The sequence below is a fragment of the Podospora bellae-mahoneyi genome, chromosome 4, assembly GCF_035222275.1.
Source record: "Podospora bellae-mahoneyi strain CBS 112042 chromosome 4, whole genome shotgun sequence".
In the NCBI taxonomy this organism is placed as follows: domain Eukaryota; kingdom Fungi; phylum Ascomycota; class Sordariomycetes; order Sordariales; family Podosporaceae; genus Podospora; species Podospora bellae-mahoneyi.
The window spans coordinates 113,453-135,403 of record NC_085883.1 but is presented as its reverse complement, the minus strand read 5'-3'; the positions used below and the strand labels follow the sequence as shown (position 1 = coordinate 135,403).

General features: G+C 53.3%; 9 protein-coding genes across 9 annotated transcripts; 5 read left to right on the top strand and 4 right to left on the bottom strand.

The window, feature by feature from the left end:
• Positions 1-54: 54 nt before the first annotated feature.
• QC761_400360 (uncharacterized protein) lies at positions 55-1,209 on the top strand (the record flags this gene model as incomplete). Its single annotated transcript, XM_062878320.1, has 1 exon — positions 55-1,209. One exon carries the CDS (start codon positions 55-57, stop codon positions 1,207-1,209), a length of 1,155 nt encoding a protein of 384 aa, XP_062731726.1.
• A 187-nt stretch (positions 1,210-1,396) lies between these two features.
• Positions 1,397-1,935, bottom strand: QC761_0060640 (uncharacterized protein; the record flags this gene model as incomplete). Its single annotated transcript, XM_062872568.1, is given in 3 exon segments — positions 1,397-1,702; positions 1,707-1,818; positions 1,841-1,935. Coding segments are annotated over 3 exon segments (513 nt in total).
• An 8-nt stretch (positions 1,936-1,943) lies between these two features.
• Positions 1,944-2,443, bottom strand: QC761_0060630 (uncharacterized protein; the record flags this gene model as incomplete). The annotated part of the gene is made up of 2 exons (XM_062872567.1): positions 1,944-2,351; positions 2,426-2,443. The coding sequence occupies 2 exons, from the start codon at positions 2,441-2,443 to the stop codon at positions 1,944-1,946; spliced, it is 426 nt and encodes a 141-aa protein (XP_062731724.1).
• A 277-nt stretch (positions 2,444-2,720) lies between these two features.
• On the bottom strand, positions 2,721-3,694 carry QC761_400350 (uncharacterized protein; the record flags this gene model as incomplete). The annotated part of the gene is made up of 2 exons (XM_062878319.1): positions 2,721-3,218; positions 3,284-3,694. 2 exons carry the CDS (start codon positions 3,692-3,694, stop codon positions 2,721-2,723), a joined length of 909 nt encoding a protein of 302 aa, XP_062731723.1.
• A 4,736-nt stretch (positions 3,695-8,430) lies between these two features.
• On the top strand, positions 8,431-9,833 carry QC761_400330 (uncharacterized protein). The gene is made up of 2 exons (XM_062878318.1): positions 8,431-9,050; positions 9,119-9,833. The coding sequence occupies exons 1-2, from the start codon at positions 8,894-8,896 to the stop codon at positions 9,709-9,711; spliced, it is 750 nt and encodes a 249-aa protein (XP_062731722.1). The 5' UTR covers positions 8,431-8,893; the 3' UTR covers positions 9,712-9,833.
• Positions 9,834-10,261: 428 nt separating this feature from the next.
• On the top strand, positions 10,262-11,929 carry RFT1 (Oligosaccharide translocation protein rft1; the record flags this gene model as incomplete). The annotated part of the gene is given in 2 exon segments (XM_062878317.1): positions 10,262-10,318; positions 10,331-11,929. The coding sequence occupies 2 exon segments, from the start codon at positions 10,262-10,264 to the stop codon at positions 11,927-11,929; spliced, it is 1,656 nt and encodes a 551-aa protein (XP_062731721.1).
• Positions 11,930-12,131: 202 nt separating this feature from the next.
• On the bottom strand, positions 12,132-18,330 carry DBP3 (RNA-dependent ATPase; the record flags this gene model as incomplete). The annotated part of the gene is made up of 3 exons (XM_062878316.1): positions 12,520-18,330; positions 12,353-12,465; positions 12,132-12,282 (listed from the first exon to the last, which is right to left on the bottom strand). Exons 1-3 carry the CDS (start codon positions 14,002-14,004, stop codon positions 12,132-12,134), a joined length of 1,749 nt encoding a protein of 582 aa, XP_062731719.1. The 5' UTR covers positions 14,005-18,330.
• QC761_400303 (uncharacterized protein) lies at positions 16,474-16,728 on the top strand (the record flags this gene model as incomplete). The annotated part of the gene is made up of 1 exon (XM_062878315.1): positions 16,474-16,728. The coding sequence occupies one exon, from the start codon at positions 16,474-16,476 to the stop codon at positions 16,726-16,728; it is 255 nt and encodes an 84-aa protein (XP_062731720.1).
• FLC3_2 (putative flavin carrier protein 3) lies at positions 17,159-21,855 on the top strand. Its single transcript, XM_062878314.1, has 3 exons — positions 17,159-17,526; positions 17,588-21,201; positions 21,258-21,855. Exons 2-3 carry the CDS (start codon positions 18,941-18,943, stop codon positions 21,286-21,288), a joined length of 2,292 nt encoding a protein of 763 aa, XP_062731718.1. The 5' UTR covers positions 17,159-17,526; positions 17,588-18,940; the 3' UTR covers positions 21,289-21,855.
• Positions 21,856-21,951: the final 96 nt, after the last annotated feature.

Sequence of the window (21,951 nt, the reverse complement as noted above, 5' to 3'; positions counted from 1 at the left end):
GCTGCAGTATTTACCGATTTTCTCTCATCAGTTACCTGATTTCTATACCTCACCATGGAAGCCCTTTGTGAAGATATGCATGTATTCGAAATAGTGTCCGACCGCGAGGAATGGTCAGACGCCGAATGGAATGGACGGGTGCCCAGAGGATCTTGGAAACGCTGTAGCGATTGCAGAACCAAAACCAATGTTTGCGAACAATGCAAGTTTTGGCTGGAAAACTATGGCTGTCCTCGACCAGATACCACAACAAACAACGTTTCATCGCCTAAGGCAACCGAAACTGAAACCTGGGGGTCTCCATCTACACGACCATACATTTCATCTACACAACAAGTCCGGTATCAGATACCGAATCGAAGGAACAGCGTTTTGTCGGATCATGGGTTTGGATCATGGAGTCTTGAGTCAGAGGCAGCCTTGGCTACTTCCTGGACCTCTGTCTCGAAATCCCCGTCTTCATTCACCACCGAGGAGGAACACCGCGCGGGATTCGACATTCATCGAGAGTTCGAGCAGGATCACAGCTTGGACCAAAGCTACATCAACGTTGCTCCATTCACACCCAGGCTGCCTCTGTACGGGTCCGCTGAGTACACCAATGAAGTCGTGTCACACACTGCTTTGAGTCGAGTGGTACTATATTCACAAGAAACAGAAATACTACAGACACACGGGAGCATGAGGGTATATCCAGAAGAACACCGCGATTTGTACCACTGCAGCCATCTACCAAACACAACAGTCTTCGGCTCAAGCACATCACACAGTTCTGTTTACACCCGCACCACCACTATCACTTCTCGCACTCGTCTTCGGAAACAAGCACCCAAGCACAAGCCTAATCTCCCATCGCCCTTCGACTCTGGCTACATTCATGTTATCTTTTCCTGTGCTCACGCCCTTTCTACTAGCCACGTTAGAGGTCTCTGGGCACCTCGCCCTTTCCAGACAGACAAGCTAGACAGCAGCTGGCGCTGGAAAAGTTACAAGCGAGTTATCTTGAGATATTACGGGCTGCCTGGGCTTGTGGAAGTCCAAGGGCAGGGCTGGGGCGGAAGTGTCAAAGGGGGCGTGGTAGGACTGTCCATCGTGTTTGTTGAGTGGCCGAAAGTTCTGTGGAATTGGGTTACAAGTTGGATAAATGACGAGGTAGAAGTGTTATGCGGACGCCAGAGGATAGGAAACGAAGAAGGAGACGTAGAATGACTTTGGTACGGCAATATCTCAGCCCAAACTGTTAACGATGTTGTCCACGTTCGCAAACTTGAACTCTTCCCATTGTCTCCTTCCACAACCCAGCAGATATGGCCTCCCCTTCGCCCGTGTAAGTAATGGGAGCCAGGCTATCGCCAACCAGTCAGCCATATCCTCTTTTTGTTTTCCGAAAAGATATTTATGAAACGCTGGAAAAGACTTGCGGTACCACCTTCTGAAAGGACAAAAACTCCCCATGCGTGTCCTCCCCACACCCCGCTGCCGCATACGTGATCATTCTCACCGCCACAGCCGAGCTATTTCCCACCCACATCTTGATCCTCTGCATTATTGCCCCCGTAGTCGTCTTCTTAAACTCGCGGTCAAACTCGGAGTCACTCACCATGCCAGGCGACGCCCCATTGATGACCGCAATCTTGACGGGCACTCGTTTGCCAGCTCCCGCAAGAAGAACTGACCGAGAAGCTTCGAGGTAAGCATTCATCTACCAAGTCCACGTTCTCCTCCGACTTGTCAACCGCCCCAAGAATGGGGATCTTTTTGCCAAGTGGGAACTTTGCCCAAGCTGATGCGGGTCGGAGCGGGTTGATGCGCTCTTGTCTGTTTGACCACTGGGAGCAACAAGGTAGCCAGCAGCGCAGTGGAAAGGTAGTTCACCTGAAGTGTCTCATCGTGTCTCGTTTCTGGGTGGAAAGCACGCTTGGACGGGACCCCCATCGCGGCGTTCAGCATAATGATGTCGAGTCTCTCCAGCGTCTCTTTGCTCGCTTTGCAAACGACAGAACAGAGCCATAATCGAAAGAGTCGAGCTTCCAGACTTCGACAGTGGCGGCAGATTCACGTTTGATTCCATCAGGCTTGAGAGCAAGCTTTTGTACAGCAGCGGCGCCTTTGGCTTCGTCTCGAACGGCAAGGATCAGCCTGGTCAGACCAAGGTCGAGAAACTGCCGGCTGACTTCGAAGCCGATGCCCGAGTTCGCTCCTGTTACGATGGCAGTTTGGCCGGCGAGGTTGACGCTGTGAACTGGGGTTGGTCTGAAGGTGGCTTGGTGGTAAAGGTAGCGGGGGAGGCTGGCCTGCTTGGAAGGGGTGATGTCGTAATGGACGATGATGGCGGGATGGAGGAGATATCGCTGAGGAAGACGACTAAACGGATACCTACCTGCACGTTGTATAGGTACCTAGCTGCTAGACAGACACAAATTACCTCCTTTTCCCGAACCATCTGTGACCAACCAAACACACAGTGGAGATTTTAATCGGGATAGTAGCTCACTTCATGTTACATCACGAGCGGGACCTGAGTTTGGCAGGCATTGTTGGTTTTGGAAGAAACACGAAAGTATACATATAAGCACGTGTTATTGACCAAGGTACCTCCCGATTGACCAATAACAACCTGGAAAGATTGGGGGAAACTTTTCCCCAGAGAGCTGTGCCTCATTTCTCCTGGTTATCTCAGCCAGTTTCCTCCCCTGTCACACTGTGGATGACTGAATCCTTCAGGGCACACACTGGGAATACCAATCGTTGCTAAACTTGCAAGTTCCCTCCGCACACCGTGTCGGGCCCGTCCAGCCATTCCCTCCACATTGACCCCAAAGAGGCGCCGTGCCACCACCCGGAGATGGGTTGGTGACTGGTGGATTCGACGGGGCCGGGTTAGGCGCCGGCGAGCTCCCACCACCGCTGCCACCTGTCCAAAGCGCATGCTTGCCAACGTTGGTATAAGGATACGACCGCGCGCCATAAATGAAGAAACGCAATGCCGGATCATTCGAGTCGTAGAGTCCGGGGATCTTCACCATGGGTCCCGGTTTACCGTTGCCATTGCCGCCGACTTCAATCTGTGCGCAAGTAAAGTAGAATTCTGTGTCACCGCTTTGGGCACCGTGCAGGGCGATGTGCTCGACGCGGACGAGATATTGACCGGGGGGGGTGTCGCGGGGGAGGGTGAACTGGACGGTGGCAAGGTCCCATGTGCACCAGTCCTTATCGTTCTAACAGCGGACCACTGTTGTTAGTATCATGTATATCAGAGACGTGCCCGGCGAGAACGACCTACCAGGTATTGGTTCGGGGCCTTGCAGATGATCATCTGATGAACTTTGAACCAGTCCCCATCACCGCGATAGTTGCGCACATCGCCGGGGGCTTTGGACATGTGGATCGTCAACGGCCCTGGGTGCTGCATCGTCGCGTAGTACCACAGCTGGAAGCCGATGGTATCTCCAGGCATTACCTTGGCCACTTTGGTCTTTCCAGCATTGGCAAAGCTGCCGGAATTGCACCGGAAGTCGTCACTGGGTGCGAGAAACTGTTTCGTGGGCATGATACCGTTGCTGTTCTCTCGCATGTACTCCCAGTCGCCGGAGAGCTTGCCGTTCACGAGCAGTTTGCTGAAGCGGTAATGGGCCTCAGCGACCGGTGCCGCTGAGAGCACCCAGAGGGCGAGGCTTCCAAGATTCAACTTCATAGCTGGAAAAAGAGGACCAGGATCGTGCTGATGAGGGAGCTGAATGATAGGCAACTACGAGGAGTGAGGAAACTTTGCCTCTCTTATAGTTGTCACGCCATCCATCGTATCAGCGCCGTTGAAAAAAGGTGTTGACTACCTACTCTCCAGTCATCTTGTTATCATGCACGGTTTTGCTATGGCACAGGTAGGTCGGCACCAGGTTATGACTAAGATTCGGGATCTCTTCATCTCGACACACAGGTCACTTGCCTTAGGATGGGTCTGCTACCTAGCCTAGGAGTAGCCAGTAGAGAAGCATCGGGTGCTGATGGACTCGGTACTCAGATCTATGATAGGCGCGCATCATGGCGGCGATTGGCGAACTGCCATAGAACACCAAGCGGGAGCTCCCGATTGCTGGAATTCCGCAGTGAAAATTTCACCAAGAGAGCGAATCGGTGTTGAATTTCCGTGGAACACTCAAAGCGGCTCGTTTCCCGTGCGGATTGAGAGTGAAGTCGGTTCCCTGACGACGGAGCCGAAGCAAGCCAAGATCTCCATGTCGGGAACCGAGTCGAGCGTTGCAACATCGCGACCAGCTTTCGACATTGCTGCGGAGCGACTCCTTGAGCAAGAATTGCGGAGGGGTGCAGTCGAGGTGGTGCTTGAACTGCTCCCTCCAGCCATGCTATCAACCTACTTTTCGATATTGTACTGGACGTGACCCGTGGTTGAACCTACCGCGCGCCATCTCCGGCCCGTCGAACAGAAGCTTCCAAGTCTGGTTATGTCATAGACGCGCCTATCACCTTCAGCATGGCGAAATATACCTACCACCTCAAAGAGGACAGAAATTTCGGCCTATTTCCACAATACCCCTTCACTCCTTGGCACCTCCAGGCTTCTTGTCGCCCAATTCGAGGTTTCATTCTGCTCCCAAACCTTTGAATCATGTTGTCTTTGCCACGACCGCGTACTCGACGAGATTATCGAGTTTGGAACCGTGGTTGTTAAAACTACCAGGTATGGATGGACTAAACTGGTACTTACCTACCTAGGTAGGTATTCAGCTATCGTCTGAAATTCTTACTTGTATGCCTCGAACATATCATTGTCAGGGAAAAAGACGATCCCACCGCTACCAACCAGCAACTGACATCAAAGCCCAGCTCAAAGCTTTCACAATCTTGTTAGCACCATGTGCCCCAAACACTGACCTACATATACGACACGACCCGAGATTGATGCTATTACGGTCTTAATACCCGTGTCGATGTTGGGGGTTCCGGAAATGGAAGCCCAGACCCACCATTTTTGGCAGGACAGATGTACTTCTCGAATCCACTATACACCAAGCAATGCTGATGGGGAGCCTGGGACCCGGAACTCAGGGGGCCAGCAGCCAGAGAACAGGACGCAAGAACCCAAGAGGGGAAAACATATATAGACCGGTCCCTCTGCTTTATTTCTTGCCTTCTAGGTGTTTCCATTAGATCAAATTTCTTATTCTTTTACAGTCTTGCAAAATCGTGTTGCTATAACGGCGCAACTTTTTATGGCTGCACCGTTAGTGGAGCTAGGGTCCCTGCGCTTGCACCTGTGAAACGCGCGCTCTGCTGTAAGGCCTTGAAAAGAGGTGCCGTGGCTGGGCTAATAGAGTATTAGGATGTGTTGCGCTACGTCGCACTGTATCGCACTGTGTTGCTTACACCAGATCCAAGAATGGAGTTTTGCCTTGCTCAGACTGGTCAGTCCTATCAGCCAATTGAGGCTTTGGACCTTGATCAGCTCGAACGAATCCGTTGCTAGCTTCCACGGTTGGACGTGTCCGAAGCCCCACCGGCACTTACATCTGAGGAATTGCAGTGGATCTGGGACCAGGGAAACACACGGCGCCCTCTTCCGCCAAACCGCGCTGATAATACCAAGGTAAACGTTGTTGACGGTACACGAAGATGGAAGGCATTCTCCGACGCGTTACCAGGAAAGCCGGACTGGAAATCTCTCGTCAAGACACTGAGTTGGGAGAACAGGGTCTTGCCGAGGCATTTGCCCGGTTTTTGATGCGAAGGGAGAAATCCAGAATCGGTGCATGGGGTACAATCCGCCAGTACTTGCGACAGCTATCACAGATTTACCGGAAGTATAAGGGCGAGACTCTTGAAGGGCGGCTTCGAGACCATTTCGTGGCCGTCGCAAAAGCCGAATATGTACGCCTATTTGGCCCTAAGGTTATTTGCCGGGAGGACATCGACCTGTGGATCCTGAAAGACCCGATGCGCAACGGCGGCCGAGACTACCTCGAGATGCAGGTACTCCTACATTTCCGCAAAGGCGAGAATAAGGAGATAGTGCCCACCTGGTTCCGTTTTGTCGAGGAGAAACTCCCGATGTTTTGTCTAATCTCGAAGCTCCTCGCCAAGGCGAGAGCCGAGGGTGTCCTTGACCTGGACGGTTACGACACATGCACCGAGCAATTTTTCAACACCAAACTGTGTGTGCCCGCTGTATACATACCGTGGAAGAAAGAATTTTGGCACAAGCCGGTATTCCGGAAGACCGTGGAGTCTGTCGAAGGGCCTATAAAGTCGGATGAGCCTTTAACAGCGAAAGCGTTCGACGACCACTTGGAAAGCCATGGAAAAGCAGCAGGGCTCCCCGATGGAGTCCGAACTTATGTTTTCCGGCGAGGAAACCTAGAAATCCTCGATAGTAAGTCGACTCTCTTCGGTTTTGCCCTTGACAGTTTTTGACATTCAACAGAGAACTACCGGCAGTCGATTCGAGACCAGGGAGCGCGCCACCGGCCCAACAGCACCGTGTATCAGAGGCATTACGCCAACGCCATGAGGAATGCCATGGCTCAGGATGCCGGTTTAGGCCGTGGCACCGCGTCTCCTTACCTAGACATCCTTAACCACCTTGGTTTGGCCTAAGGAAAACCGTGCGATTCACGGTGCCGACGGCCGGGATATTCGGCCCGACAGCATTCGGTCCCGGCCCATTGGCCCGACTTTTGTCCCCTGCATGCCAGAATCCCGGAATTCGGAGCCATGTGCTCCTTAGTTTCCGGATCCCCCATGCACCCGGGTTTTGGTGCCACGCAAGGAGGTCAAGCCGATCCTCGAGGCTTGCTACGAGACCCTTGCCGTTGACGTGCAATGTCTGCCTGAAGGTATCGAAAGCGGGCAGGGCGGTAGGGGGGCTGAAGCCGTGCAGGCGTCTGACGACAAGCATGGTTCTCCTCTCCATCCGTGATACCAACGCGCCGTGAGCGAAGGCGCTGGCAATGATGATGGGCAAACACGTCAGGTCGGGCCTAGGCGAAGTCAAAGGAAAGCCGCGCCCGGCCGCAGGATCACGGACTTGACCGAGGACGAGGACGACCATATCGCGGAGGCCGGGGGCAAGAACAGCTCTCAAACCCACCTGCGCCGTCGCCGTTGTCGTCAGCCTCGAGCGACTCTGTACCATTCAAGGAGACCCGAAATCAAAGAGGATATGTGTCAGGATGCGACTGCACCATTAGGCAAACTATGCTGCTGTGTAGCACAGAGCTGATCTTCAGCCTTCTATTGGATAGCTCGCCTGGAAACCGAGAAGGCTGTTATTTTCCTGTGATGTAATTTCAGTCACTTCTCGCACCTCAGCCATTGGTATAAGCAACTAGGATCACCATCGCAAGAAGATGACCTCGATGCGGCCTCGGGGCAAAGCCAAGGCTCCCAGAAGGAGACGTAGGTCCCGTTTCGGAGAGGTCTAGAGTGGGCATCTATCAATCACACCTGCGGGCGCCAGGGTGTGTTGGCGTATCAAGCAAGAGCCTCGTGCGGATACAACCATATGAATGAACACCTGTGATATATCTCTGCGTGAGAGTTGTGACAGAATTCTATCGTGGGAAAGTCTGGAAGAAACCCAAGGGTTTGTGCACGTAGTTTGAGAGGAAGGCCAGTGAAGCGGTTGAAACTGGGTGGAGGGCGACATCTGCACACTTGACTAACTCTAAACTTGGGCTGAACATTCATGGGGACTGTTGAGTCTTAAGGGAATGAAGACGAGCTGTGGTATATGTCGAGTTATAAGCCTGTCTCTCCCTCCAGAAACTCGAGGCACTTGGCTAGCTTTATGACAAACTTCTACCTGTTGTCAACGGCCTAGCTTAGCGTACTAGACAAGCAACATACTACCTCTTGACCTACATCATTACGATGGCACTTGGTCTGTTGGGATTTTCGATGTTCTTTCTCTTATTTAGATTCAAAGCTAGAGAGCCTCGGGGGTGGAGGGGGAGTTATCATGCGGCGACAACATTGTTGTGGCCGTAAAATGCGCCAGACGTGCGGCGCTGCATAAGCTAGATTGCGGTATTTTTCGCTATTGGATAGAATACGGGCGATGGGAATCAGAAGGAAATGAAAATAACTGCCAGAAGAGTGGAAGGCATATTGAGGACCAGTGTATGAAGTAGATATCAAGAAGGGTTGAGTTTGAGAGCAAGCAGCTTATATCTCAAGCTTCGAACTAAGTGACAAAGTAGACCTGGAAAGGAGGCTTCTGATAGGAGAGAAATAGTGGACTGTGTGGATCATGTGGCAAAAGGAGAAATCAGAAATCGGAACCCTCAACATCGACACGGATATTGCAGCTACCTGCTACAGTCGTCGAGTCTACACTTGTACCTCATGCTGAACAAATCACTATCTCATCTAATTCTATTCGAGTGGTTACACACAGAAACGTGCTGGGCACCGCCGCCACATGCTTAATTTAAACAAGGCCACATTGGTGTGGTTGCTCAACCGCAAGGCTCTGGCTTTTGCGTGTCTTGGATAAAGGATCGTGTCGTAAGCGGGACAACTTCAGCCCCGACTGCCTGGGATTCCCTGGATCTTGCAGATACAGGTGTCCAATCCCGAAAGAATGCATGGACCAGCCACGATCATAATGTTAGAGAGAGGGCTGCATGCTAATACCAGCAAATCGAATCGGACATCGCTCCGCGGCTTCGGATCAGGGGGTTTGTTCCTGATTTTGACCGTGAGGTGTGGGTATGCAGAGCAGGGCCTTGAATTCAAATATGAGTATAAATCTAATAACTGAGCTAAGTGCTCCTCTGTTGGATTGTCTTCGATAGATCATCCTCTTACCCCGTTGTGTTTGGGTTTTCTTGCTCAAAAAGTCACTCGTTCGACATCCTCGCTTCAGTAGCCCATCATGGTCAGCTCAAAGGCAGCCTTTTGCTTGCCACTGGCACTATACCCTTTCTTTGGCTCCGCCGTGGCATCTAGTGATGGCTCGATTGGCAAGCGAGATGCTCGTCTCGAAGAACGTCAGCGTTGCCGGACTCCAGGGTGGATTCCTGCGTGCCCCGGTGAATGACATCCCTAGAACTTTTCTTCGACACGAATGACTGCTGACTTCGTTGGCTTCGATGTCCAGGTCCCTTTCAATGCGTTCCACCGGGTGCCATCTGCTGCTCCGACGGCGTGACGTACGTGATGCCTCCCCGTAACTGTCCCGACGGCCAAACCCCCCTGGCTACCGCCACCATCAACGACCCAGCCCCCACCATTACCACGCTCATCACCACGGTCCCGGCCTCTACGATTACCGTCATTGACTATACGTGGTACACCTTCACATACTATTACTACTACTATTATTACTCCTATTACGTCGATGCAACCACAACGATCCTTTATTCTACTCTCGTCACAACGTCTACCGGCATCTCTTTGACTGCAACGAACGCTGCCGCAGCCACATCCTTGTACAATGAATATACTAGGACCGTGGTCGTGCCAACTCCTTCTCAGATGGTTACAACTGTTACTAGTCCAACTGAGACCATCTCCGTTGAGCCTGAGCCGACCCCTACCGCGAGCCTCACTGTCTCGGCGACTGGCAATGGCACTATCAGCCTGGTTCTTCCCACAAGCACTAGCAGCACGCCAGTTCAAGCGGGTGCCGGAAAGAATGGCATTGTTGGAGGTTTCTTGGGTCTGGCCCTTGGGTTCGCCGCGATACTTTAGGGAGAACAGACTGTGAAGGACAAAATGTGAAGTTGCGGCTCGGTTCCATCATTGTTTTGGCCGTTGATGTGTTTGGGTAGGGTAAGAAGTACACGCAGCCTCTATCTCGCATATTGAAGTAGCCCTAGTCCTCGGATAATAAACCCCCCAGCCCATACAAAACAGCCCCGTTCTTTCCTCTGAGCTGATAATTCTCCCCAACCCCACACATTTCCGGATGCATCTCCTCGTCAAAATAATCCCCTTTCTCCAAGAACTTGGACGATGGAAGGGACTTTATGGACAGGACAAAAGCCCTAACGCTGCGGGTGCAAGCCGACGGGATCTTCAGATGCCTGTGACCTGGAAGGCTAATAGTAAGGCAAGGTATGTATCTAGCAAGACTTCTAAACCTACCTGGGTACCTGTTGTGCCCCTGAAGGTGGTGTTAGTGGGGCTTCAGGGGCGACATGGATGCCACGTGGCGACCCACCGCGGTTGCGATCGCATGGACGAGCTTCATCAAACTCAAACTAAACATCGACAACGAAACCCGCCAAAAAAGTCAAGAATGGGCGCTCCGGAAGATGTTGCCGCCGCTTCAAAACCGGAACCGATTGTTTCGGCAGTAAGCACGACGACAAGCACGACGACAAGCACAACAACAAGCACTCGCGTTCTCCGGGGCGCGTCTGTGCTCATCCTCCTTCAAATCATATCCCGTGCCGTCACCTTCATCGCCAACCAGGTCCTGCTGCGTTTTCTAACCGCTCAACTGCTCGGTGTTTCGACCCAACTTGAAGTTTACTATCTCTCTGTCATCTTTTTTGCGAGGGAAAGTCTGCGTGTGGCCATTCAGCGCCAGGACTCTTCCTCCTTCTCAGATGACCAGGGCAGCAAGAAGCAAAACAATGGCGCCCAAGCCGTCGTCAACCTGGGTTACCTTGCCATTGGCCTAGGCTTTCCCTTGTCCTTCTTCTTTGGCTGGCTTTACCTCAACTCACTGAGCACCTCCACCCTCGCCTCAGCTCCATATCTCGTCGTGGCACTCTACATCTACGCCCTCGCCGCCATCTTGGAACTCCTCTCCGAACCAGCCTTCATGGTGATGCAAACCCGGCTACAATTCTCAGCTCGCGCCGCCGCCGAGTCCATCGCTACTTTCCTCCGTTGCACCATCACCCTTGGCTCAGCCGTCTATGGTGCCCGTCGGGGGTTGTCTCTTGGAGTGCTGCCCTTCGCCCTCGGCCAGCTAGGCTACGGAACCGGTCTTCTCCTCGTCTATCTCCACAGCGGCTCCGGTCTTGCATCAAGAGAGAATTTCTCCTTGCTTCCTCGACCAATTTCTTCCTCGGGGCAGTACCTCCACCCTCCCACCCTCAAACTCACGTCTTCCTTGCTCTCTCAGTCGGTTTTAAAACACCTCCTCACCCAAGGCGACACCTTTCTCGTCTCTATCCTTTCCTCCCCCACTTCGCAGGGTGTTTATGCATTGGCAAACAACTACGGCGGTCTCCTCGCCCGTCTCGTCTTCCAACCCATCGAGGAGTCCTCGCGCAGTTACTTTTCCCGGTTGCTCTCCTCGCCTTCCACCCCTCTTTCAGATAAAAGTTCCGAAAAGCAGACCACAGAGACCGCGCCCACCCCGGAAAAAACAGCCGCCCAGTCCCTCCTCTCCCTCCTCAAATCCTACCTTCTCCTCTCCCTGATCATCACCTCCCTCGCCCCCGTCGCTGCTCCTTTGTTGTTGTCCCTCGTGGCAGGAAAGCAGTGGCTCACGTCCGGTGCCGGTGCCACCCTCTCTCTATACACCTATTACATCCCCTTACTCGCCATCAACGGTATAACCGAGGCTTTCGTCTCGTCCGTCGCCACGGAGAAGCAGGTCCACAAGCAGTCAGCCTGGATGGGGCTATTTAGTCTCGTGTTTGCCTCGGCCGGGTTCATCACCCTCAAGGTCCTCGACATGGGCGCAGAGGGGCTGGTCTGGGCGAATGGGGTGAACATGGCTTGTAGGATCGTTTGGTGTTGGAGGTTCATCAACAACTGGTTCAAACAGAGGGGGGTGGAAGCGGATGTGAGGGAGGTGTTGCCGAGCGGGGTTGGGGTCGGGGCGGCCGTGGTGGCGGGGAGTCTGGTTAGGGGGTTGCACTTCACCAGCAAGGGAGGGGTGAAGGAGGTGTTGATCGGGTTGGGGAAGATTGCCGGGGTGGGGTTGGTGTTTTTGGGGGTGCTGTGAGTTGACCCGTTGCCTCGTGAAAATGGGAGAAATGATAACGGCTGACAGTGACCAAAAAAAAAATCCAGGGCATTTTCCGAACGACAGTTTTTACTGTCTGCATTCCAGGCGATCAAAGGACGGAGGCAGGTGTAGAGACGTAATTGACCAAAAGCAAAATAGCACGCTGTTTTCTCCCTTCTATGTACGATAGTATAAGCAATTAGAAAGTAATCTTGGTCGCCTTCTTGGTCATGTCCACATCCTTGTAAAAAGCACCATACGAGTCGTGGGCCTTCTTCTTGACGGTGGTGCCAAACTTCAAGAGATCTTCTGGCACGTCTTGCTTGGCGGCCTTGAGGATGTTGACGAGGCTGTGGGCGGAGACGGTCAGTGTCAGGGTGACGCCACCAAGAGATCAGATGCGGGAGAGCGGAAACTTACGAGCCAGAGTGCGCCTTGTCGTGCTCAGTGAACAGCGTGATGGCCTTGCCTGTCTTTCCGGCACGGCCTGTTCGGCCAATGCGATGGACATAGTCCTCGATGGTCAAGGGGAACTAAGACAGGTTAGTCACCTGAGTGATTTTGTCATGGGGCGACTGTAGGCTTACGGTGACGTTGATGACAAGCTTAACCTCGGGGATATCCAACCCACGGGCGGCAACATCTGTGGCAACCAGCACCGATGTGGTACCGGCCTTGAAGGCCTCCAGGCTCTTGGTACGCTGGTCCTGTCGGAGGTCACCGTGGATACTAGCGACGCGGATGCCTCGCCTTTCGAGGAACTGCTCCACGCGCACCGCCTCCTTCTTGTACAGGCAAAACACCAATATCCTGTCGTTCTTGGCCGAGCCCTTCTGTGCTTCACGGAGAAGCTCCAAGAGCCGTTGCTCCTTGCCCCGGGGATCGACGACCTCGACCTTTTGCTCGATTCTGCTGTTGGCTTGCAACTCGACGGTACCACTGCTGTTCCCATCTTCGCCGGCGCGAGTGCGGTTTCCAATGGTGACCTTGACGGGGTTGACCATGAAGCTCTCGGCGAGAACACGCACACTTGTTGGCCATGTCGCAGTGAACATCAGCGTCTGGCGCTCCTCCTTTGGCGGGCAGCCACCCAAGATCAGCTTGATATCGTCCTCGAAACCCTTGTCCAGCATGCGATCGGCCTCGTCGAGCACGGCAAACATGACGTCGCCGAGGTTGACAGTGTTGTCGGAAAGGAAGTCCTTCAATCTGCCAGGGGTCGCCGTGATGATATCGGCACCGCTGTTCTTGCGCAGAAGCGCGCGCTGGTCATCCTTGCTCGCGCCACCGTAGATGCAGACGGCCGTGAGACCGACCTGAGAAGCCAGCCCAGAGACAGCCTCGTGCGTCTGCATGGCCAGCTCACGGGTGGGTGCCACAATGACGGCGCGTGGGCGGGTGCTGCGGTAGTCCTTGGACGCCTTCTTGGAGTGGATGCTAAGCTTCTCGACGCAGGGCAGAGCGAAGGCCATGGTCTTTCCAGAACCCGTCTCGGCAATACCGATCGCATCGCGGCCGGCAAGGGTGAAGGGCCAGGAAGCGGCCTGAATGGGAGTGGGGGCATTGTAGGCGGCGAAGGGCTTCTTGGCGATGAGCTTGGAGGTGGGAAGCTGGGTGAACTTGAGGATGGGCTGCAGAGGGCTGTTGGATGGGTCCTCGATTTTGATCTCCTCCTTGGTCAGGTAAGCCTTTATCTCGTCATCGGAAGCGCTGGCGATAGGCTCCTCGGATGACTTGGACTTGTTAGACTTCTTCTTATCCTTCTTCTTGTCCGTCTTCTCAGCCTTGGGCCCGGACTCGGCGTCGGCGTCGGCGTCGGGGATCTCGGTGTCTTTTTGCTCGTTGGCGTCCTCCTTGTTCTCTTTTTTCTCCTTCCTTTCCTTCTTCTCCCCCCTTTCCCTCTTCTCCTTCTCCTTCTTGTCCTTCTTCTTCTGCTTCTTCTTCTCGGCCTTCAAGTCGGAGCCATCGGCGTCGGTCGTGGCATTGGCAACCTCGTCGGTCTTTGCCTTCTTGGAGGAGCGAACGGCCTGCTCCTCCCCGTCGGGGCGGGCGTGCTTCTTTCCGGCAGACATTTTGGCGGGTTGCGAGAGCGGAAAAAGCAGTCAATTGATAAATGGACCGACCGGGGTGTGGTGCGCAAAGTCGCAAAGAAAATCTCAGTGGCCGCTCTGCGACAGACTCTTGGGCCATTTTTTTGGACCGTCTTATCGATAAGCGCTGATAATAATAGTAACCCCTGCCGCCCTGCCCCTGGCCCTGCCACTGACCCACAATGCCCTTTGGCTCCACTTCCATCGTCAACCCCACCAACGAATGGGAAGACTCCGAGAGTACCGATGAGTAGCCGTAGTTGTCGGTCATGCTATTAGGCTATCTACCTCGCTCTCACAGAGATATCCTCACAACACAAGGCCTTTCCATGCTTAGCAACCCTCCTGGCACGAGCACGAGCACGCTGACTTCTTGGCAACCTCCAAAGCGATGAACTTAACGGCGACCACTGCCTAACCAAACTCCTCGTCAGTCAAGTGCCCCGACATATAACGACCCCATTGGCGTGGAGGCACCAGAATTATAGACCAGGACAAGTGATGTTAGTGATGTATCTAGAAGGTAAGAAAAGGAAGAAAAGCAAGGCAGTGGCCCAAAGTGTGCGTAGTTGAAGGTAGGTAGCTATGTATACATGCTGGTCAAAAATGCATATCGGCGAGCAAAGAGAAGGCCTGCAAAGAAGAGGACCATGGAGCCTCCCAACACTTGACTTGTCTCCTGTGTTGTATCTAATAATGTATTCTCGGCTGTCTTTCGTGGGGTGCTGGCTTTCTTGCCTAGTTCTGTCTTTGACGGAGTCGGCTTGACGCGGAACCTGCTTCCAGTGCCTCTTCCAAACGCTCCCTGATAACAGAACCCGCGTAGCGAAGAGCGTGGCCCTCGTCATGGCCGATCTCCTGGTCTCGATCGCAACTGGCTGTGCGATCGAGATTGCACAGCAACTGGACCAGCTCTTCGGTCTGGCTCTTGCTGCAGAAAAATTGCCCACCCGAATCGAAAGACTCAAGTGGATAATCACTGTAGTAATGTGTACGTACACGATCATAATCCTTTGCGCGTTTATAACCGCAATACTCTGCCAGCTCGTCGTACGCACCCCCCTCTACATCACGATTTCGCGGCAATTCGGATTCAGGTCGTCGGTCGCAGTCGCAGTCGACCAACACATCAAACACCTCGTCGTGTGAGTGGGGAAAGCGTCCCTCAGTTCAAACCGGCATGTCCGGCACATGACCTCCAGAGCCCATTTGCATTTGCTCCTGACGGCTCTCCTTAGGGCGGAGCAGCCCTGCTTGTCTCAAATCAGGGAAGCTGTGCCTTTTGCAAGAAGCAATCCAACGATTTCCCCTGCCTCGTCAGGCTTCAACCGGTCTGGTCGCCAGCCAGGCTGCGCCATAAACAGGTGGTGCAGCACAGTTCTTCCAAACGCGTCCTGATGGTTGGGACGAATTCCGGCATCTAGCAGCAGTCGAACCATCCCAAGAACAGAGTCTTAGTACTCGTTGTCTTCCATTTCTTGAGGGATATGGAAATGACCGCGTAACACCAGCTGGTCTGCCTTCCATGAAAACACGTCGCCCACCAACGTCATCAACGCATTCCTGTCCAGGTTGTCACACGAATTGTCGTCGACGCCGGCTTCTAATAACGTCTTGACAAGTCCCTTGATAGAACACCAAGCTGCCAAAGAAAGAAAAGTGGCGACAGAGGGGTAGTATCCAGGGCCATCGTAGGGCCCCGGAATATCCCAATCGAAAGGGCCTTCGGGATTGACCAGTCTACGTAGTAGCTCGAGGCGGGCATCTTCTTGTGATTTGTCATTATTGAGTCCCGGCTAACAGCACATAACTAACGGAGGAATCCATGATTCCCTGTCAACTGGAGCCTCAGATATTTCCACCTGAATGTCGTCTGTCGGATCGGAACCGTATTTGAGAAGCTGGAGAGCGTCTTGTAAGTAGCCCAAAGCAAATGCCTGGCCCAGTGGATTCGCAAAAACCGCATTTTTGGAAACAAAGGCTAATGTAGGTTTTCTCGTTGATTCTCCCACCATAACTGAGGAGAAACGGAACGAGAGAGTCGACATGGTGTCCCAAGCAGGCATAGGTCAATGGAGTTGTCTCGTTGACGTCGCGAATCTCGGCAACCTGCAGGGGAAGCCTGTCTAGGACAATGCGGAGGAAGTCGAGCTTGCCGTAAAGGCCAATTGGTGATATACAGACCACTTCAAGCTGCCCGTGTTTCTGACGTTAGCCCCGCGCGAGATGAGGAGCTGAGCTACTTCGTCATTATTAGAGCACAAGGCGACGTGGAGTGGTGTCCATGTCTCTTCTCCACCCTCCTAATAGTCGTAGGCCCATTCGCGTTCAATCTCCTCCCATTCCGAACGCGGAGGCGAGCAACCGCAGAACCCTGTAGACTGGCGTTGGAGATCAGCACCATGGTCCAACAAGAGTGTCACAATTTCGAGATGCCCCCGCCCGGCCGCTATGTGCAACGCGGTGTATGCACGAGTAACCCTCTCGCCCGACTCGACCATCTGGGCTTCCCACTCGCCATCGCCTTCGCTGAGTTCGACACATTGCCAAGGCCCTGCCGGTCGTCCTCCATGTCTCGGTCGTTGTGTTGGTGGTTTCCAGGAGGCAAATGATCAGCGTCGGCCCACGAGAGGTGCGAACTTTCGTCACCAAAGACGATGCGTTGGGTTGGTACGAGAACATCAAGCTGAAGGCACCAAGGAGTGATATGGCCTGCATAACGAGATGGGATACCTCGTGCATAGCGAGATAGTTTGTTTTGAGGGGTTGAGGAAACACCCTCGTTCCATGTTCTCTTGTGGTGAGACCACGTTGGAGATCACGTTCAATGATGTCATTTGAACCACATCCAGAAGGGCCTGAGTAGAAAAACTTGAACCCAGTGTTCGGATCCGCACCGCCGTAGCCAACGGCCTTGAGAAATGTGACAGCACGGCCGGTAAGAGCCGTCCAGGCCAGAGGCAGTGCCTTGTACTCTTCCACCCCGAGTCGGTAGAGATGATATTCGGCAACACCGCGAAGCCTGTGGCTGGTGAGTGAGGGTGTACAGGGCCCCAAGGCCATTCTCCATTGTTGGATGGCACCCCTCAGGCATTTCCCGGAGTGCATCACATATCGTTTCCAGTAGCTCGTTCGAGAGAGTCGTGAGGGTAGTCATTGTCGATTTTCGCCAGTGGTGAGGTAGAGTGGTAAGGCACGGTCAGATTCTGCTTTCCAGGCTTGCCCATCAAAATTGCCAACATTTTAATCGCGTTTCCCGCTTCACTTCGCGAATACAACAAATCCAGCTTCCCCCTCATCCTATTTCATCCATATGCCTCAGTCAATTTCTCCTCATTGCATCATACTCTCCAGGATGAGTGGAAAACGCCACAGAAGCGTCCTCAAGGATATTCGCAAAGGGCACGCCTCTCCTATCTTCAACAAGCTGGTCTGAAGATGAAAACACCGACAAAAGCGACTGTTGGGTCAACTAGTCCAAAAAGCAATGGCGACTATGTCCCGGTATGCAGTTCTAGTTACCTTACGGTGACCGTATCATTCCTGCTAATTAGATATTGACTAGATACACTACGAACAACCTGGTGGCAGGTCGTCTACATACTGGTTACATATAGTTACTTGGGCAGTAGCTCGCAACATGGACCCTCATCCTGGAGATGCTATCTCGCACCTCTGTCATGTCAAGGCTTGCTTCAACCCTGCTTACTTGCTTGCAGAGCCTGTGGTAGAAAGTGGAGACCGCGAAGGTTGTCTGGAACAGCTCATACGCTGCTCGCGCCATCCCTACTACAAATCAGGCGAATCCGGCTAGCCAACAGAGCTCAGCCCTGATTTTTTTGTCTGCTGGAATCAACCGGATCGTGTGTTTGTCTGTTGGATGGCTAATGGCATATCGGCACACGGAGATGTGGTTGGTAGAGGAGGAGGCTGTGGCTTTTGATATTTCTCGTTTGATCTCGTAGAAGTTTTCAGTTTTGAAGTGGTTCATCTCAAAGCATCGGGACGGCCCCGCTCTTTTCAGCTGACGAGGCCTTTTTCCAGCCAACCAAACGGGGCCGTTGATCTCTCGTTTCTGCAGATGACCTCATCCTGGAGGGCACGATAAGAGCGATAAGCACCCAAAGGGGCATAGCGGGGTGTGCCAAGGACGCATCGGCAGGAAATTGACTGTTGGCTGACGCTGAATTCGACGGGATTCTCGTTTTCCCCGTGGGCGGCTCAGCCACCGTGCCTTTGTTTTTGTGCTGCCATGGCTGCCCCTGGTCGCTGCATCTGCCCAACTGCTTTGACACGAGCTTTTCCCAGGCGGCGCTGTTTTCGGCAGACCCTCCCCCCCACTCGCCGTCGAATTGCCTGTCTCCATCCATCATCAATCAGCCATCAACCTCCTTCTAGCTTTTGCGCAATTTGATCTGTTCTTTGTTGATCTGTCTGTCTTACCAAGAACTGTTGGATGGCATCGTGCTAGGAACCTGTCGGTCGCTGTCAACAACAATCTCTGTCACTCGTTTATTACTCTTGTGCCCTTCTCACGTAACCCCAGCCAGCCCCCGTCACCCGCTCCATCTCCGCTAATCCAATTGGGACGAACACTTTCGAAAGCTTGAATGCGCACGACCATCGATTCGGAACCTCGAACCAACGACCGTCGCCGTCGCCGTTGCCGTCGCCCGTTATCGAGGGCCGCCCGGCCATCCTCACGCTGACTCAGGCCTGGCCACCGTTGGAACCACGACAGGAGAATGCAAGTCTGAACAAAACTGGGCCAAAACCACACCGTCGCCGACCGTCTCGTTTGCTCGCCAGCCGCCATCAAACCGTCGACCACCCATTAACAAGCTCCGAACAGCCTTCATCCCATAATCCCGACCGATCCAAAGCCCTTCCGCCCCGGTCGGGCTTCCCATCAACCAAGATGTGGCTTCCATCTTTGAACCCTCTTTTCGCCATCTCCACTCTCGCTACCCTCCTTCTACCCGTCGTTGTTACCGCAGAATCTGTCCTCCGATCGAGTTCGTTGGCCGCCTGTCAGGCAAGCTCGGGCTTCACGGCCAGTCTCTTCGATGTCGTCTTCACGCCCAACAACAGGACCGTTGCAATCGACCTGCTGGCCACATCATCCATCGAGGGCTATGTGTTGTTCGACATTACCATCATCGCCTATGGCTACAAGGCAATTCAAACCACGGTTGATCCCTGCGAGGCCAAAATCATGGGGTTATGTCCCATGGTATCAGGAAAGATGACGCACCCCTTCAACCTGGGACCCTTCGACAAAGAGGCGCTCGATGTCATCCCAGGCATTGCCTACACATTCCCCGACTTGGATGCGACTGTCAGGGTCTACATCAACATGACGTCCGGAGAGAACAAGGGTCAGACCATCGCGTGTCTGGAGGCTGATGTATCCAACGGAAAGACTGTTGATCTTATTGGCGTGAAATGGGCTGCGGCTGCGGTGATCCTCGTGGCTTTCATCGCATCCGCCATCGTTGCGGGCCTGGGCTTCACCAATGCCGCCTCCCATATTGCTGCCAACACCTTGGCTCTGCTCGCCTACTTCCAGTCTCAGGCCATGATCGGCCTCTGCAGCGTCTCGCTACCTCCCGTTGTGCAGTCATGGACTCAGGATTTTCAGTGGACTATGGGTATCATCAGGGTCGGCTTCATCCAAACCATCCTGACATGGTACCAGCGCTCCACTGGCGGAACAGCCTCCGTCATTTTCGACACACTCAGCATCGTGTCGGTTCAGGTTGAAAAGATGAAGCGCTCATTGCCGGTGCTGGAGCCTGCCGTCCAGGCCATTCAGAAAAGGGTGACCGATATTGCTCACCACGGCAGCACTCTTGGAAAGCGTTCTTACGAAAAGACCGAGTGGGGCAGCTACATCGTTTATGGTATCCAAAGAGTTGCCTTCCGGGCCCGGATTGAGACAACTAACCTGTTTTTGACCGGCATCACGTTCTTCTACATCTTGTGCTTGGTCTTGGTCATTCTGGTACTGCTATTCAAGGTGGGCGTGGAATTGGCTGTCAGGCTCAAGGTTTCCAAGGGCGACCGGTTTTCCGAGTTCAGGACTGGGTGGTTGACAACCTTGAAGGGCATCCTCTTCCGCCTTACCTTGGTCTGCTTCCCCCCTGTTGTTATCCTTTGCCTGTGGGAGTTTACGCAGGTCGACTCGCCGGGCGCCGTTGTTCTCGCCGTGTTCTTCCTTTTCAGCATGCTCGGCGCCTTGAGCTACGCTGCTTTCAAAATTATCCAAATCGCCCGGCGCAGCGTCGCGCTCCACCGCAACCCAGCCTACATTCTGTTCTCGGAGCCTCGCGTTCTCAACAAATGGGGCTTCTTGTACGTTCAGTACCGCGCTTCGGCTTACTACTTCATCGTCCCGACACTTGTCTACATCCTGGTTAAGGGCATGTTTATTGCGCTGGCCCAGCGCTCCGGTGTCGTCCAGGCTGTCGCCCTGATCATCGTTGAGGCAGCTGCCCTCATCACCGTCAGTGTGATCCGTCCCTTCATGGACAAGTCGACAAACTCTTTCAACATCGCCATTTGCTCCCTCAACTTTGTCAACGCCATTTTCCTCTTCGTTTTTACCGATGTGTTTGGTCTTCCCGGTCTTGTGATTGGAGTGGTTGGTGTCGTTCTTTGGATTGCCAACGCCGCCTTTTCGCTGATTCTCCTGCTCATGCTCATCATTACCACGGGTATCATTCTGTTCCACAACAACCCCGACACACGATACCAGTTTATGAACGACGACCGCACAAGCTTCATCAAGTCCCAGACGCACATCGCCACGACCTCGGAGTTGGATGCGTTGGCCGCTACAGCGCGCGGAACTGGCAAGACGATCGACTTGGACGATGACGAGAGTGCCCGGTCGAGCCCTGCCAATGTCGGTGGGCTCCCACGCCCTGGCACAGCAGGATCCAACACGAGTCCCAATCGGTATTCCCTCAAGAGCGTCAGGGACTCGGCGAGGAATAGCGTGAGGAGTTCCATGATTGTTCCAGGCGGTGTCTACATGTCGGAGAAACCGGGTGGACAGGGCCACCACCTGAGAAATCAGCCCAGTGGGAGTGTCAGGGCACCGAGCCCCTTGACGGCGTCGGGGAGCGACGGGAGTTTACCAAAGACTTCGTCACCACCAAAGCCGCAAGGTGGAAAGTGAGTCTAGCTCAATATTGGATGATGCTTAACGGTCTTACTAACGGTTTTGGCAGTCAATGGCAACGTGGCGCCGGGTACGACTAGAGCGGTTACCCGCGTGATTTCCTTGTTTCTCGATATTCCCTTGAATCTGTTTGCATATCCGGTATTTATTTCTGTTTTGCTATGGGCCGTAAATCTTTTTAGTGTCGCGTCGCACCTCGTCGTCAATCTGGGAAAACCTTTCCCTTTCATTTTCGCTCCAATGTCGTCGCGAAGCAGCGCGCGTGTATGGGTGGGCTGTTGGTCATGCCTTTGCTGTGTTTGGGTGAGGAGGGACATTTGTGTATATAGACTCTGCTCTGTTATTTATGGGGACGGACAGGAAGGGACATCATCCTCAACAACTTCTTGTCTATCCTTTGAAAGTTGGAAATATTTGTCTAGGAAAACAGGTTCACCTCTGTTATCATTTTGTCATTTCTGTCGTCAGATACCTCGCGAAGGAGTTTCCGGATGTAGATAGGGGCTTTGTGGAAAAATGGACTCCTCTTGGGTTTTTTTTTACCTCCGGTTATCGATCTCTGCTGCAAATTCGTTCCTGTTTTATATTAGGTTGATACCTTGTACATGTAGGTTCTAGGAAGCTGCCTGCATCCGCTTAAAAAGTTGGAGCACTTCCAGGTTGTAATCAGGGGAAGTGGAATTAACTTTGGTGTGGTGTGGCGTTGTGTCCCTGTCTGTGTGCTTGATCGAAAGATGGGGTGG